This window comes from Labeo rohita, unplaced genomic scaffold, assembly GCF_022985175.1.
Source record: "Labeo rohita strain BAU-BD-2019 unplaced genomic scaffold, IGBB_LRoh.1.0 scaffold_561, whole genome shotgun sequence".
NCBI classification, from domain to species: Eukaryota; Metazoa; Chordata; class Actinopteri; order Cypriniformes; family Cyprinidae; genus Labeo; species Labeo rohita.
In genome coordinates, this window is record NW_026129484.1 from 1 (window position 1) to 18,514 (window position 18,514).

At 38.1% G+C, this 18,514-nt stretch overlaps 1 protein-coding gene across 2 annotated transcripts in view; it reads right to left on the reverse strand.

Annotated features, from left to right (window-relative positions):
• Window positions 1-415: 415 nt before the first annotated feature.
• Window positions 416-18,514, reverse strand: part of LOC127161147 (uncharacterized) — a 43,204-nt gene continuing 25,105 nt past the window's right edge. The window contains exons 3-6 of one of the 2 annotated variants that reach the window (XM_051103793.1): window positions 14,732-15,061; window positions 13,454-13,765; window positions 12,771-13,022; window positions 416-954 (exon numbers count right to left, since the gene is read on the reverse strand). In XM_051103793.1, coding sequence (XP_050959750.1) covers window positions 638-954; window positions 12,771-13,022; window positions 13,454-13,765; window positions 14,732-15,061 — 1,211 coding nt within the window. In that variant the 3' untranslated portion in view covers window positions 416-637. The remainder of the gene's footprint in view (window positions 955-12,770; window positions 13,023-13,453; window positions 13,766-14,731; window positions 15,062-18,514) is intronic. The other variant, XM_051103794.1, reaches the window with a different exon arrangement.

Genomic DNA, 18,514 nt, shown 5'->3' on the forward strand with positions numbered 1-18,514 from the left:
GCTGTGTCATCAACAAGTCATTTCCCATTGTGCTTTTGGTCAGCACAGCCTGAGAAGAGCAACTACACTCATATGCACGGCCAACTGCTGTCACAAGAGAATTATGGCATATGTCAACATGACACAAGAGCAAGGCAGATTGCCCTCGGACACTTTTCCATCTGGCATGCATCTTGCAGTGATCACCGGCGATTGGTTCTGCACAGATTTTGCTCATCTCAAATGAGCCTTTTGTGTGTCTCCCTTATTAAACCTGATTCAGCTTAACACACATGAACTCAACTGAGTATGACAAAAAAAAAAAAAAAAAAAGGGAGACATACAAAATGTGCAGAGAAGTGGGTCCTCATGATAGAAAACCACTGATTTAGAGATACACAGACATTAGTGTATGAATCTCATCAATGGTGACAATCAGAAAGCTTTATACTCATCTCTGACTCCCAGCATCCATTGCGGTATGAATTATGCAGCTTAGTATTTTCTTTATTAACTAACAAAGTACAACCATTTAAAATACAAAAGTTATGTTTAACAAATTAAGTGTAAAGTTGTGAACACCTGTATTCGTTTAACTTTAAAATTGTTGTTAGAGCTCTGATCTAAATAAGATCACTTTTATATTGACAGATTTGATCTACTCACCAGTGACAGTAACAATGAATCTCCTGTTTATAGTGTATCTGCTGCTGCTGATCTTCAGTTCATAAAGTCCAGAGTCTGTGGTTCTGATGTTTGTGATGGTCAGAGATCCAGTCTGATGATCCAGCTTCAGTCTGTCTCTGAATCTTCCATCAGGATAATCAGATATGGAGAATCGTTGGGCAGCTTTGTCAATTTCAGCTATGACAGTGTCTCCAAACATCCACTGTATCAGATCATCATTCTGTGTTTCAGTATCAGTGTGTAAAGTAACAGAATCTCCCTCCTTCACTGACAGTTTCTTCACTGCATCTGTTACAACAACAAACATATGAAGAACAGTGAGGAACAGCTACTCAGACATGAATTAAATACATACAAAAAGATTTTTCACACTTCTCACTTAAATTCTTTTAGTCTATTAAAGCTCATTTAACTCTCAGTTGTTTGATTTATGCACTCTGCAACAACACTTTACTGGTCATAAAAGCATATTTCAAGTCTAACAGGACATATTCATCAAAGGAATGAGAAAGAGAAGAATAGAAATGTGTTAATGTGTTAATTATAACACAACAGTGAATAATGAGCAGACAGAGAAATAAAGCATCATTACTCACTTTCCTAGAAGCAACTATGGTATATTAATTAAATGTAAATAATTAAAACTGTAAACCATTCCTGAAAATTAATACTAAAGTTACAACACTGTACTGCTAGTACATAAAACAAACAAACAAACAAACAAACAAAACCCATATATGTGTTTGTTACTTAGTGATTGTTGATGCAATTGCTCACTGTGACTCTCTGATTGGTGAAATTTATTGTACAGAAGACTCAGACTCTCACTACTGGCTGTGTGGAAGTTCACTCTTAAAAATGAAGGTGCTTTAAAAGGTTCTACACACCGATGCCATAGGAGATGCCGTGAATTAGATGTACATTTCATTTCAAAAATCATTTTCAAACCAGACATTACTTTAAATCATTAAACAGTACTTTGAATCATTTAGCAAGCTTCTCACCCTTGTGGGTGATGTCAAATGTTGTATTACAAAATTTACTAGACTATTTTATAATCCCTTATATTATAATTGAATGATTTTCTCTGTCTACTGTAACTGTGTTTATAAGTAACATTTGCTATAGCAAGAAAAGCCCAGAGAAAATGAAACCAGGTGAACTTGACTACTTATTGTGATCATCATCATGTGATGTCCTGCTCTCATCCAGAGTCTAATCTTTTATAGGAAAGGTGATGTGTTCTTATTTTCACATACCTGGTTACAGTAACTCTGTGACACTACAGCTTGAGAGTTAGCTCCAATCCTAAATAACACACGTGAACTAGATAATCAAGGCCATCAGACTCATTAGTCATTAAACCAATGAGACCACGTCTCTGCACACAATAGACTCATTTGAGACACGTGTAGCCTCGCCTGAAATTTAGACGAGAGTCCATGGCTGTATTGAGGGGAGGCGTGAAATAAGCCCAGTCAGGACGGACAGTTCTGACCTCTCGAATTAGGACAGATACATATGAGATCAAAGGCGGATAGTTCACACTCATGTGCTGCATCGCTAATAAACATGTTATAATTTCAGTTCTGTTGCTTTTATATGAAAATAAATATGATGAACAAGACAAAAAAGTGCTTGCTATTTAATTCCATTCGAAAGACATATTTAACAACCATATTTATTTTAATATAAACAAATATTTTAGACTTCACACTGAAGTCTTTAGAGATCACACTCCCATAGTGTTTGGGAACTGTGTTTTAGAAGAGAACACACCATCACGGTTGTTTTGAACCAATGAGCATTAAGCTGTGTCGTCAGCAAATCGTTTCCCATCGTGTTTTTGGTCAGCACAGCTGGGGGACAGCAACTGCACTTGCATGCACGACTGACTTGCTTTCGCAAGAGATTTTTGGCATATGTCACATAAGAGCAAGGCAGATTGCCCTTTTCTAACCGGCATGCATCTTGCGGTGATCACTGGTGATCGGTTCTTCTGAGATTTTGCTTCTCTCAAAAGAGCCCTTTTTGTGTCTCCCTTTTTTTTAAACACACCTGATTCAGCTTAACACACATGAACTCAGCTGAGCATGACAAAAAAAGGGAGACATACAAAATATGCATCTTAAAGCCTTTCTTTGATTACTTGCATCGTTTTGTAGTCGATCTATGAGTATGTCAATATCTATTATGTCAAATGCAGCACTGATATCAAGTAAAAATATAGCTGCAAGCAGCGATGACAGGCCCTCGCCACCAACGCAACTGGCACCTTGGTGCCATCAGAAAAATGGTGCCCAGCGGGCACATGCATTAACAGTATCCCTGTACAGTTTGGATTGAAGGGTTACAGCAATGAAAGGGTTAAAATCAAAATGCTTTTTAGTCATTCTGATACAATGAGACTGAGCTAGGATTAGAGTTAAAAAAGATTCCTTATCCTATGAGGTCATCTTGTGTTCATCCTTGGTATTACAGTCTTCATCTGCCAGTTTACATCTGTGATATTTTAAATGTTTCTGCAGTCTCTGAAAACATGATAAACATATTTCCTAAGAATGATTTGTTTTTCATATGTAAAAAGTTGTGAAGAGTTAGGATAATGCACTCATCACTCAAAATCAAAATAGCAGACTTCCTGTTGGTCGCAGCTAATGGGTGTAAATTAGAAAGTTGTCCAGCTTGATGTCCAGCTTGATGAGAATAATAAAACTGGCAAAGACTCATAAATGGGCGTGGAGGAGGCCCTCTATAGAACCACCTTTTGTCAAAAGGTGGTGCTATAGAGGGCCTCCTCCACGTCCATTTATGAGTCTTTGCCAGTGTCTAACTATCATTAATACTGATGTGTGTCTTGAGTTTCATGAAAATCTAAGCTTATTACGTGCCCCAAAAACACAGGAAACATATGTTAAAGTTTGTCATGTTGTCATGGCAACAGCATTTAATGTTTCAGCGATCCCTTTACAGATTGTCATCGGCCGTGTTTTGACATTATTCTGATGAAGTTTGAAGCAAATCGAGTAAAATTAAAAGGCTGATTTAAAAGCATTTTGAAAACGACACACTTCCTGCTGCCAGTTGGTGGTGCTATAACTTTGACTCTCAATAGTCACATCTATGTGATCGGTATCATACAACAAACAAATTCCTGAAGTTTCATCAGAATCAGACAATGTGTGCAATAGTTATTAGCCATTTCTTTTTTCTCATTTCTCACCATAATTTCATCACCTTGCCACAACCAAACCGTTTCAGATATCAAAAATCCTTCCGCAATTTAGCATCCACGTCTTGAGGTCATGCTGACCAAGTTTGGTGGCCATCGGAATAAAGGCCTCCGAGGTGTATCGCAAAATCCAGAGCATGCGCTTTTTAAACAGCCCTGAATAACTCATTTACTGTTGGGATTAGCTCATCACATAGAGTGCGTGAGTTGTTCGGCTCAGTGAGATCTATATGTGTACCGAGTTTCATATGTATACATGCAAGTATGTGTGGGATGTATGTCAAGTTTTCTGACTGCTTTCCAGGGGGCGCTGTAGAGCCCCTGTGCCACGCCCGGGTCTCAGTCTCTGTGGCGTCCTAATGGCCGCAGATTCGTTTTGTGCTGCTACAGGCTACAAGCTACTGGTAGTTCAAAATGCAGCTGCTAGAGTCCTTGCCATGTCAAGAAAATATATTATCCTAATTTTACAGTCTCTGCACTGGCTACTGTGGCGGGACGAGCAAAAGACAGACACAGTGAGCGTGACATCAGGCCTCGGAGAGGCTTTTATTAACATAAAATAAACAAAAGTGTCCAAAAAGGGGAAAAATAAAGTGTCCAAAATAAACAGAGGATCTGGTGTCCTTGTCATGCTGGGGGTTCCGTGAAGGATGGGCATTGTTCGGAAGGGAAGGGTCCAGGTAAGGGGCAGAGTCCAGCGGCTGCACGCGCTCCCCTCTCAGGTCCGCAGCTTCAGGGGCGGCGGCTTTCTTCAGCGGCTACGGCTCACGGCACATCTGGGGGATTCAATGGCCCGGCATCCTCGCCTGTCTGCCGTCTAACGGTTGTGGTACTCATCCGGACCATGGGTCCGGCAGCTCGTTGCTTCTGACGGTGCTCGTTCCTCTCAACGCTCCTTTCCTGGACCCATGAGGACACCATCATGCAGGCATGGGGTAGAGACCAGTCCTCGGAGTAGAGGCGTGCTCGGCATTTCAACAGCGGCAGTGATGAGGCTTCATTGACGTCATGTACACCTCATTACACGGCGTCAGACCTGGCTGTTTTGGCACCCCTCCTCCCCGGCATGCCCACTCCTGTCGGAAGCCTGGTGAAGGGTGGTGATTAAGGGATGGGATGATGATGATAATTAGGGGGGAGACAGCCAACTCGTCACATTACCTATTAGGTTCGGCATCAGTTACAAAATATTACTTCTTACCTATAAGGCCCTTAATGGTTTAGCTCCTGTGTACTTAACTAGTCTTCTACCATGCTACAATCCATCACGCTCCCTAAGGTCACAAAACTGTGCTGTGCTGTTGGTAGTACCTAGAATAGCAAAGTCTACTAAAGGAGGTAGAGCTTTTTCACATTTGGCTCCCAAACTCTGGAAATGCCTTCCTGATAACGTTCGGAGACCGGACACACTCTCACTGTTTAAATCTAGATTAAAGACACATCTCTTTAACCAAGCATTTAAATAATGCATCTTATGATATTGCAAATGCACATTATTATTCTTTAGCTTAGGTTAAACAAATCATTTTTGCTTGGTTGAACAGCAGTTATGCTACTTATGTCCCCTTTTGTTCCTCTGTTTCTGCCATGGGGTTGACATCCCGTGTTAACTAGGAATTACACAAGTTTAGGTCTGGATCCAGAACACCTAAGAAGAGATGATGCCAACCCCTCAGAGGACCTCAGAGAATGCCAACCTGGAAACAACATACAGCACTACAGAATTTTGCTATAAGTTGATCGCAACATATAATTGATTACTGTTAATAGTGTTCATTGTCTATTTGATTACGTAATTAACTGATTTTTACTATACATCTCTGACATATGTATGTCAAATTAACATAGCCACTACTAGTAAGCTACTACTAAATATATTGTAGAAACTTTAATTTTCTGTATAGCCGCTTTGCAACGATTTGTACTGTTAAAACCGCTACACAAATAAACTTGAACTGAATTGAATTATATATCATGGTATACGGTATTATCACAGTGTTGAAACTGAAGGAGTGGACGCCTGAATCTAATCATTAATAAAGTTTACGGTTGATTTGATGTTAATAAGGGACTACAAGTAATCTGTCTCATTCACCCTTCCTTGATCAAATAGAGTGTGTATCTTTTTCCTGCTGAGTTCTATTTTCTCCTAGGGTCAAGATGTCACGATGTAAGGGGAGGGGGGTCAAGAAGGACCCCTGACCTAGGAGATCCATGATTGACCGGAACAACTGTTACAAAGATCTAAGAGTTTTAACCAGATATTAAAGTAAACTTTAGTTCATTTCGTATGCTTTTTCCTTGATGCTGTCCACATAGTGGGATGTGTAACCAACCATACTGATAAGAGCCCTGCCAGGACTAGCCAACCTTGGAAGATGGATAAGAGTTTGATTATATGTGTGTGTGTATCTGTCTCTGTGTCTTTGTCTAGGAGCACAGCAGAGCTGACTACACTGGCATCCTGTTCAGAAATAGGTCTCTGGAGTGACCCGTTGCTCTGACCCGGGTTCACTTGTCACCTAGATAATCATGTATAGATATATGTGGAGTTTGACGTCCATATGTGGAGATTGCTAAGTTTATCTGGATTTGAACCAATCGGAATCTTCCTGACCTATGTATTTGCGTAGTTAGCAACATGTGTTAGAGTATAATTACTGGTGATTGTAACATGTACGCACAGTGGCCTACGAACTCCGTTGAGAGTGTTAAAGCTGGCTTCTGCTGATGAAACTGCAAACTATCTTCTTCAGTAAAATTTTCTTCGATTGACTACATCGTTGACTCCTGGCCTTCATTACCACACACCTACACTTTGGGTTTAACTGTATTTCCCCTTACAAAACAAGTAGCAAAAAAGTGTTGTAATAACTGTTTAATAACTGCTTACTCGTGACAAAAGAACTAAACATTTAAATGAGGCAATAAACAAAAAAATAATAAAGTAAACAAATGTTTCAAATGAATTAAAGTGCAAAAGAATTTCTATTTAACCTTAACCAACTTTAACATTGAGCAATATCCACATTTGTTATAGAAATTATTATTCTTTATTAAAAAATAAAACTGTTGCTTTGTGTTAGACCAGGCCCATTAAATAAAACAACTTTTGATTTTAATTATGTGTTGTTAAATGTTGACATTAACTAAGATTAAAAAATGCTTTAGAAGATTTGTTTTTCATTGGCAGTTTAGTTTTTCATTGGCAGCCGTGGCCTAATGGTTAGGGAGTCAGGCTTGTAACCGAAAGGTTGAATCCCAGGTCTGGCAGGGATTGAAGGTGGGGGGAGTGCATAACCAATGCTCTCTCCACCCTCAATACCACGACTGAGGTAAGTCCCTTGAGCAAGGCACCAATCCCCCAACTGCTCCCCGGGCACCGCAGCAATAGCGATATAGCTGCCCACTGCTCCGGGTGTGTGTGCACTTGGATGGGTTAAATGCAGAGCACAAATTCTGAGTATGGGTCACCATACTTGGCCCTGATGTCACGTCCTTTTCTTTACCTAATTACCTAATGGAGCCTTAATGTAAAGAGTGACTGAACAATAAAGATTCAAATCATTTTCAAACAATAACTAGGGCACATTATAGTCCAGATTAAAATGTAAAAATGTTTAAAAATAGAGAGCCTATGAAGTCTAAGTATTTAAGTATTTAAAACTGCGATGAACACCACTGTGAACACAAAAATCTGATTTGGCTGTTTGAAACTTTTAAATCGTGTTTAGAAACAGAAAGTAGCATAATCTCGCGTAGCCAGACCCTAAGACTGACGGCAGAAGGTCTGGGAACCTTGGCCACTTTGAATGGCCGATGACCACAAAAGAGGCCATATGACTGACAGGTAAAGTAACCAATCATGTTTCGTTTTGTGCCATGCATATGCATGAGTTGTTCAAATCTAAATGAACATTTTAAATAATTTTGTTCACTCAGATCTGAGTAATCGCATTGTTTATTCCATGCAAAGACAGTTTTGCATCATTATGTAATGACATCATCGTGCAATGGGATCACTATGTCATTTAGCAACTTCTAGCAACAAATCAACCTGCCTTCAGCAACTTTCCCTGAAAATTAATTGGCAACGCTCATAATATTGAACCACACATTTATACAACAGTTTGTTCTGGTTCTCAAATCTGATTGGTTGAGAACTGTGAGATATTGTACTGGTATCACTACAGGAATGCTCTTTCACAATTTTGAATCACTGTGCTTGTTCTAGCTAGGGCTTTTTTTTGTTGTTTTTTTTTTTTTTTTTTTGAGTCTTCTGGAATTTACTGCTGGCTCTGTAGTGGTTACACATGAGATTTAATTCATTAGGCAAATCTTATGGTAGTATGGTAGCTCTTTGGTCTCATTAATCTATTATTTGTTCCAGAGAAGAAGATAGTTTTGGCATGTTTATGTAAATTCAATGCTGCATGTGTAATATTGACTGAATTGCCTAGCAATTTTTTTGATGCCTGTTTTTGGTGGTTCTTATTAAATATTATTTTTCATTAAATAAAATTGTATATAAACAATATTTTATATAAATAACGATAGTGATTTTAGTTACATTGTTCAGCCATTAGATGACGACAAGAGACTGTTTTTATGAGTGAGTCAGCAGTAAAAAGGGACTTTGGGACTTTCAACAAAAATTGTTACCCATAGGTCCAAAGTGGGCAAAAAATATCCATGTCAAAAAATTGTCATAAAAATTTGAAACTTGGGAGCACAGACATAAGTTTGGTCTCATTTTAAAGAAGACCCATGGCAGATTACTGATAGAGTAGAAAAACTTTAAAAAGTGAAAAAAAAAAAAAATAAAAATAAATAAATAAATAAATAAATAAAAATAGTGGTTTAAGTTTATGAAAATGCTTTTATATAAAGCATATTTTATGAAACATGTTGAACTCTAAATCTGCTAGAAAATCAAAGCCATAAATCTAAACAAGTTATGTTCCAAATTTGACGTTGATATCTCAAAAAATGAGCTATTTGCTTTATAGGCCAAACCTGAAAAAAAAAAAAAAAATGGCACCATCTGGTAAAAAAATAATTAATGGTAAAAAAAAATTCTGGTAAAAATTTAAATTTTGAAGCCTTGCCAACAGAATGAAAGTCTATTAACAAAAATAGCATAGTTTTACAGTTGAATGGCACTGTGATTAAAATAGCAGTTTTAATGGATTTCAGTGGTGCTGAGAGCGACAATTTTTTGTACCTTGTGCACAATAAACTTATTAAAGGAAATGGAGGTAAAATAGTAAATTTCCAATAAAAATACACACCTGTGCCAAAATGTATGCAGCTGGCAATAACACGGGCTAAATGATCACAAAAAACAAGACTGAAAAGGACAAAAATGTCCAAAAGGTTGCACAAGTGTTAAACTGAAAAATTATAAAGGCTATTAAACGGAAGTTATTTTTAGCCTCAACAACAGCTTGAGGCAGCAAATAAATGCACTGAGCAGCAAAATCACCCTTAACAAATGAACGGATATTAACACTTTTTTTCAGTGGACATTATGTCACAGTCATCAGCTGGTGTGCCCAGGATGGCCACCAGAGGACACTGTTTGTGGAAGCACATGGCTTGTGTTGTGTTTGTTTGGTGCCATGTGTTTCTCCTGCTTATTGTTTGATCCCACCCATTTGTTGCCTCATTATTGTTTCAGTGATTCCACCTGGTCTCCCTCCAACTGTTTCTCGTTTCCCATTTTCACATTCACACCTGTTTTCATTCTCTGCTAATTTCTTCCTCTCTATTTAAACTCTCGTCCCGTCTGTCCTTTGTTAGTCCATTTTTATTTCTTGCCAAGTCTTGTCTTGTCCTGCTTAGTCTCTGCTAATTTTTCTCTGCTCCTTTGGCTTTTGTTGTTTTGCTCTTTACCCACAGTACCCGCTGGTGTAACGTTTTACCTGCTTGATGGTTTGCTGCTCTGCATTCGGTGTCTCTGTAATCCTCAACTGTGATTATTCAGCGCCGGGTTGAGTTTCGCTCCCCGTGTATTCTCTGTTATCCTCAGCTGTGATTATTTAACGCTGGGTCGAGTTCCACTCCATGTGGATTCTCTGTTCTCCTCAGCTGTGTTTGTTCATCGCCGGATCGAGTTTCGCTCCCCGTGCACCTTCTTCCTCTGTGTGTTTCCTCGTTCCGAGTCGAGATCGCTCGCCGAAGATTCTCTGTTTTTTGCTGTGAGCTTGCTGGACGGGTTGAGTGTTTTTTTTTTTTTTTTTTTTTCTTTTTTCCTCCCCGTGTTTTTTGTTTTGCCTCTGTTTCCCTTTCTGCTTTCCCCAGATTGTCTCCAGGAAGGAGCGCTGGGAGGACTTTTTTCTTGTACATTGTGTAATTTCTTGTTCCCAATAAACTTGTTTTTTGCCCCGCTATTGAGTCTCCCGTGTCAGTCGTGACACATTCAAATTAATGTTTCATCGTGAATATAAATAATGAATGCTCCGATGCATCAGATACATTACAGGTACATTAATCACACTCGCTCAGTCCATCTCTCTCTCTCTCTCATAATACTCGTACATGATACATTGAGCTTTTAATGCAGTAATACAATATGCTTGCAATGAAGCAACTCAATATTCCTTCGTTACTAGTTCTAAAGTGACGTTGTGGAATTAGTAACGGAGGCTTTGGCTCACCTGATCAACTGTCAATCTTTGATTTGAATCCATGGCAGAAGGAAGTATTTCACACAAAAGAGGGCTTTTAAAGACACTCCGTTGTTATTTTATGTATTTACACACTCATGCCGTCAAACTGTTGTATAAACGCAATATTACACTCGTAGACTTAGAAGCACATCATTGTAAGCTTATTGTATCAGTGGTCTGGCGCTTGCAGGTTAGACTCCTAAAAACTTCTCGTGCAAAAAAGTATGCGCACAACCACAGATCTGTCGAGTCTGGGGTGTGTGATATATAGTATTCTGTGATAATATGGAAAGTGTTGTTGTAATGATGTGCAATCTGACATTATCAAGTAGGCTATATCACCAAATCACACACAGAGTGCACGCACACTGATTTATTAATCTGTTAAAACTCAAAATTTCTGGCATTCTAAATTTTCTAGATGGCAAAAATGCTTCTGTATGCTTTTTATATAAATTTAATATAGTTAACTTAATCTATATCAGGGTATCGTTTTTCTGCAGATACCAGCATGTTTTTTCATGTCTTACATTATTTCAGATATCAGTATCTGAAACATCAACATTTTATGTTAAAAACAAAATATTAGGCCAATTTATGCATTTGTAACTGCAGTTTAAATGCATCCATGTCCCCTCTGAGATACATTAAACTGTGTAAACTGTGTAAATCATCTATATCAGGGTCCTTGCTGGTGGCCCTGCAGAGTTTTAGGGCCTGTCCACACGGAGACGCGTTTCGCTGTATACGTATACATTTTTTACCGTATTGGCGTTTCGTCCACACGGATCCGGCGTTTTAGGAGACTGAAACCGCTATTTTTTGAAACCGGGTCCCAAAGTGGATAAATCTGAAAACGACACCCTTGCGGTTTCGTGTGTACAGCCAATCCGTATATTTTGTAAAACGATTATGATGTCATCACATCACGTGTCGGCTGCGTCACACGTAACAGCAACAACAATAATGGCGGACTACATGATTGTGTTCGTGTTGCTACTAAGCCTACTAGCTTTATTACAGCAAAATCTATTGCTTCTACGCAACTGTTATGAGCAACAAGCCATAATGGACAACACCATATGCCACATGCTCTTAGATCCACCGCGAAAGAGGAGAAGGAGAGCAACTAAAAGTCTTCTTCTCCGTGTATAGTGTATTTCTATGGCACAATTACAGCGCCCCATACTGGTCTGGCATATATATTACACCGTTTTCAGTGGTTTCGTGTTTACGCTATTTTTTTTGAGAACGAGAAAAAAAAAAGAGCGGATAGGGAGCGCACCGGCTTCGTGTGGACGTAGCCTTAGTTCCAACCTTAAACACACCTGAACAAGCTAATCAAGGTCTTCAGGATACAGTTGGTAAACTGAACACAATCTACTCAAGCTTTGTATATGAAACTGTATATATATTTATTTGCTTCTTTTCCATTTTCCATTTACTTCTACTTTTACGTTCAATACTTAAGTATGTTTAAGACTAAAAAATACTACATATTTCAACATATTCAAACTTAAAACCAGCAAACTTTTCTGTCCTGGAAGAAATTATGTAACCATTCCTTCTACAAAAAAAAAAAAAAAAAAAAAAAAAGTTCAGTTTTCAGTTTTTAAATTTTTAGTTCAGTTTTTTTTTTTTTTTTTTGGTCATCGTGTCTAATTTGTTTGCATGAAGCATTTTAAAAACAACATTTTAATTGGTGTTTTCTGAGCTTCTAGTAGCCATGTGTGCTGAGCTAAATATTAAGTTTTATATTATTAGTTTTTATTTAGTGTAGAGCTATGATAAAACATGCTGCCCCTTACCACAACATTGATTTAAAAGCTTGCCATTAACTTATTTGTGCACCCCGTCTGTGCACACATAAAATAAAGAAATTGCAAAATGATACTTAAGAATGATTTTAATTACATTTTAATGAATGTTGCAACCATCCCCTGTTGTGGGGTCAGTTGCAAAATTTCACTTTGTCTGTTCAAGTAAAAACATTTTACGTAGGCCTATATTATCATATGTAAAGATTTTGCAACAATGTGGGTGAAGAGCTGACAGATGTGGCTTTATTGTATTATATATACTAATAAATATTATATTCTAAAATATATATAATATTATACCATTTTGGCATTGTAATACACACTGTCTCTGAGAAACTAAAGGTTGTGCATTACAGTAAATGATGGATCTAGGCTACTCACCATTAATTTCAACACGAAATTTCTTCTGATTAGTTCCGTTTTTGGTCTCAACTTCATAATCTCCAAACTGCTCTCTTTTGATGTTTCTGATGATGAGGTCTCCATTATGATCATTCAGATGAATGTTGCTCCATTTCTTGTTTAAGTGAGCAGTGGGGATGACTTCATCTCCAAACTTCCACTGTATCTCATCAACTTTCAGTATTTCAATACCAGTGTTTAGAATGACAGTACTTCCCTCCTTCGCTGACACTAACAAACACATGAGAAAAGCAAACAAGAACAGTTTTGAGAGATTAAGTCTTGTAATTCTGTCAGTAGTGTAAAAATAATGTGAATGTGTCTGACTCATAACATCTAACTTTCTGCTGAGAGGAACTGATTTTAGTAATATCATTACAAGCAGTATTAGTGCCATATTCTTTCCTCTTTCCAACTTACTTCCACAGCTTAATTTTACTCTTAGTTGGGAATTGATTGAGCTTATAAAATCGTAAAAACTAAGACAAGAGAAAAAAGGTAAAACAGAAAGAAAATGTAAGAAAAGGGAAAACACATTCAGTGTTTTACCATGGTAAATTGAATGTAATTAATGTTACCAATTGATTAAATAAAACTAAAATATGAACATTTAAAATAATTTTATAATAGTATTTTCTTTACAAACACCTTGATCTACTCACCGATGACATTAACAGTGAATCTCTTGTTTATGGTGCGTCTGTTGTTGCTGATGTCTAGTTTATAAAGTCCAGAGTCTGTGGTTTTGATGTCTGTGATGATCAGAGATCCAGTCTGATAATCCAGCTTCAATCTGCCTCCGAATCCCGTGGCATTGGCATCACATGTAGGCAACTGTTCTACTGTTTCAATGGTTTTAGCTACACAAGTGTCTCCGTGTCTCCACTGTATCACATCGTCCTCTTGTACTTTAGTAAGATCAGTGGGTAGAATGAGAAAATATCCCTCTTTCACTGATGATAACTTAGTTTTTTCTGTCACAAAAACAAACACATAAAGAACAGTGAGTAACAGCTACTTGGATGTTACTTAGAACTATAATACATAAATTCTGGTCGCCTAGCAGGTTATAAATAAACCTGCATGCATCTTGCAGAAGAACATTGTTTTGGTTGCGATTCAGTTTTTCTCGTCACCAGCATGAATGGATATGGTTTACACATTATTACAGGAGTGGATGGACTTTGTTTTTCTGTATGCATCTAAGCGGCATAGCTTTATATGCAGCTGCACAATTTATCTTGTTCATTGAGACAACAACCTTTCAGCTTCATTCTGCTCTCAAACCATACATACTCCACAGTATCCAGTAGCTACTGTTTCCAACACACCCCTACTAGTCACGTCTCACTCTAAGCCCTTTGAATGAAACATAGGCTGTGTTTACACTTGGCATTAACATGCGATCACCGTGGTCCAGTCAAGTGGGTCAGCTCATTAGTCAATCAAGACATGGCACATTTACACTTAGCAATATCAGCTGACTTCTATCTGGATAACTGATCAGATCTATCTTTCCCGTGCAATTACTAAATAAGTCTGCAGGGGATGTTCCCGGTACAAAAAAAAAAAAAAAAAAAAAAAAAAAAAAAAAAAAACATTTCCAGTCGCAGGACATTCAACAAATGAAAATAACTCTACAAAGCTCACTAACGCTCCACGGCACTCCTCTTCTGACAGTTCGGGAGAGAGGGGTCAGGTTGCATGTTAATGCCAAATGTAAACACAGTCATATATGCTTTCAAACTGGAATCATGGCAGAATATCCTATGATGTCCAATTTGCAGGGCACTTACGGTTGAATGGAACAAAACTCAGAAGTGATAACAAAATATGAAGATTGGGGGTATCAAAGGACCAGGATTAAGAACCGCTAATCGAAACACACAGTGCTGATCAAAATTTGTTCATTATTATACTGAAAGACTTGATAAACTCACCTTTGACAGTCAAAGTGAATGACTTGTGTATAGTGTATTTGCCACTGCTGCTGATATCAACTACATAAAGTCCAGAGTCTGTGATTCTGATACTCTTGATGGTCAGAGATCCAGTTTGATTATCCAGCTTAAGTCTGTCTTTGAATATCCTATCAGGACCATCATATGTAGAGACTTTTCCAGTGCTTCTATTGATTGCAGCCACAGGAGATTTTTGATCAAACCTCCACTGTATCTTATCATATCTCTGTATATCTGGAACATCAGTGTTTAGAGTGACAAAATCTGTCTCCGTCAGTGACACTGGCTTCAATTCATGTGCAGGCACAACTGGAAAAGAAACAGGAACAGTTAATAAGACTCATACTGCAACTATTCAGATCTTGACTGGTATACAACCACATGTCAAGACATTGTGGATAAGGCAACAACAAACAACCAGAAGAGAATGTGTAGGGGAATGTACAGTTATAACCCAAGGACCAGATATGATGAACAAAGACCAGGAGTCAGAGATGCAATCAACTGAAGAAACATTTACTGAAGAAAATAGTTTGCAGTTTCATCAGCAGAAGTCAGCTTCAACACTCTCGATGGAGTTCGTAGGCCACTCTGCGTACACTCTCAATGCAACAGTATTGAGTACAACTACTTATACTCTAACAGAGGTCACTAACTACATCATTACTTAGGTAAAAAAAAAAAAAAGGATTCTGGTTGGTCGAAGCATAAATAAACTTGGAAAATCTCCACACATGGACAGAAGCATATCTTCAGTGAGTATTTAGGTGGCAAGCAATCAGAGGTCTCTCCAGAGATGTACAGTGGGTACGGAAAGTATTCAGACCCCCTTAAATTTTTCACTCTTTGTTATATTGCAGCCATTTGCTAAAATCACTTCGTTTTTTTTCCTCGTTAATGTACACACAGCACCCCATATTGACAGAAAAACACAGAATTGTTGACATTTTTGCAGATTTATTAAAAAAGAAAAACTGAAATATCACATGGTCCTAAGTATTCAGACCCTTTGCTCAGTATTTAGTAGAAGCACCCTTTTGATCTAATACAGCCATGAGTCTTTTTGGGAAAGATGCAACAAGTTTTTCACACCTGGATTTGGGGATCCTCTGCCATTCCTCCTTGCAGATCCTCTCCAGTTCTGTCAGGTTGGATGGTAAACGTTGGTGGACAGACATTTTTTTAGTCTCTCCAGAGATTCTCAATTGGGTTTAAGTCAGGGCTCCGGCTGGGCCACAGAGTTGTTGTGAAGCCACTCCTTCATTATTTTAGCTGTGTGCTTAGGGTCATTGTCTTGTTGGAAGGTAAACCTTCGGCCCAGTCTGAGGTCCTGAGCACTCTGGAGAAGGTTTTAGTCCAGGATATCCCTGTACTTGACCGCATTCATCTTTCCCTCAATTGCAACCAGTCGTCCTGTCCCTGCAGCTGAAAAACACCCCCACAGCATGATGCTGCCACCACCATGCTTCACTATTGGGACTGTATTGGACAGGTGATGAGCAGTGCCTGGTTTTCTCCACACATACCGCTTAGAATTAAGGCCAAAAAGTCTTGGTCTCATCAGACCAGAGAATCTTTTTTATCACCATCTTTGAGTCCTTCAGGTGTTTTTTATCAAACTCCATGCAGGCTTTCATGTGTCTTGCACTAAGGAGAGGCTTCCGTCGGGCCACTCTGCCATAAAACCCTGACTGGTGGAGGGCTGCAGTGATGGTTGACTTTCTACAACTTTCTCCCATCTCCCGACTGCATCTCTGGAGCTCAGCCACAGTGATCTTTGGGTTCTTCTTTACTTCTCTCACCAAGGCTCTTCTCCCCCGATAGCTCAGTTTGGCCGGACGGCCAGCTCTAGGAAGGGTTCTGGTCATCCCAAACGTCTTCCATTTAAGGATTATGGAGGCCACTGTGCTCTTAGGAACCTTAAGTGCAGCAGAAAATTTTTTGTAACCACAATTCTGTCTCTGAGCTCTTCAGGCAGTTCCTTTGACCTCATGATTCTCATTTGCTCTGACATGCACTGTGAGCTGTAAGGTCTTATATAGACAGGTGTGTGGCTTTCCTAATCAAGTCCAATCAGTATAATCAAACACAGCTGGACTCAAATGAAGGTGTAGAACCATCCCAAGGATGATCAGAAGAAATGGACAGCACCTGAGTTAAATATATGAGTGTCACAGCATAGGGTCTGAATACTTAGGACCATGTGATATTTCAGTTTTTCTTTTTTTAATAAATATGCAAAAATGTCAACAATTCTGTGTTTTTCTGTCAATATGGGGTGCTGTGTGTACATTAATGAGGAAAAAAATGAACTTAAATGATTTTAGCAAATGGCTGCAATATAACAAAGAGTGAAAAATTTAAGGGGGTCTGAATACTTTCCATACCCACTGTATATCTGTTACCCTGCACATCAGGGCATCAAGTCATTTACTTGTAACATAACATCTGAGTTTAGTGACTGCACATTTACATTTACTAATTTAGCAGAAGCGTTTGTCCAAAGTGACAGGAAAACAAGTGATCAAATGTGCAATAATGATTTCTGAGAAACACTGTAGATAGTTGAAATTGACACCAAAACAAACAGACATCACTACATTATTCTGCCCCAAAATAACAAACATGTTATGACATAGACAACCACTAACAGCGGCCACAGTAGCCTTTATTTCTTTCACAAGAAGACAGTTCCTTCTGAAAATTAACAGAGGTTGAGCTCTATGCTGATTTATTTAATTTATTTTAATAATTATTATTATTATTTTTTAATTGAATGTAATAGTTTTGTTTGAAGTCCATTATGATGAATAGCCATTACTTTAATTGGGCTCTTGATCCTTAACGCTTTAATTTATTTTTTATCTGGGTGCTATAACAATTTGTTTAGAAAACCCATTATTTGTGGCAAAGAAAGCCAAGAGAATGAATATGAGATGAGACTAGGTGATGTTTGCTACTCATTGATGATAGTATAATCTTGATTTTCAGATCATATCTAAAACCTAATCATTGATTGTTAGGGTTTCGTGTTACTACTGCATCCAAACTTGTGATCCCGTGATAGTGCAACATTCGCTCCAGCAGTGTTTAGCAGTCTGATCATTTGCATGCTAGGGGGAGAAAAAAAAAAAAACAAAAAAAAATCAGAATGGTTTCATTCAGACATACACAAAGAATCAGCATATAATTCTCAACAATGGCGACAATCACAAAAAGCTTCATGCTGCAGTGCATTTTGAGAGCACCAATCAACACCCATTCATGGCTCTCAACATGATTTTTAGTTGCTGGTTTTGTGATTTTCAGAGGTGATCTGTTTATCTGAATGTCACCATTGTTGAAGTTTGTATGATGGATGCTGATGTCTAAGGGTGTCTAAATGTCAAGTTTAAAATAGTTGCACAAAATGTGTTGTTTCAGATATACTCAGTTTGTCAGTGTTAATGTATTAGGGATTTTTCTATCACAAAACAAAACACTTCTACAGCCTCAGCCTCACTACTACTGTATTTGCTTTGAGACCAATCGTTTAAACTCTTAAACTCCCATTTAAAAACAATAAATTATTATTTCCAGCAGAAATTAATTGGAAATAGGAAGAGAAAAAAAGTTGTCAACCAAAACATGACTAAAACATTTGGGAAAAAAACAAACAAACAAACAAAAAAACATGTTCTGTTTTGATCTTGTTCTTGTACTGTGTATGATTTTATATAGTTTATCTGGTGAACGTGATTTCGCCAAGTACACCATGTTCCT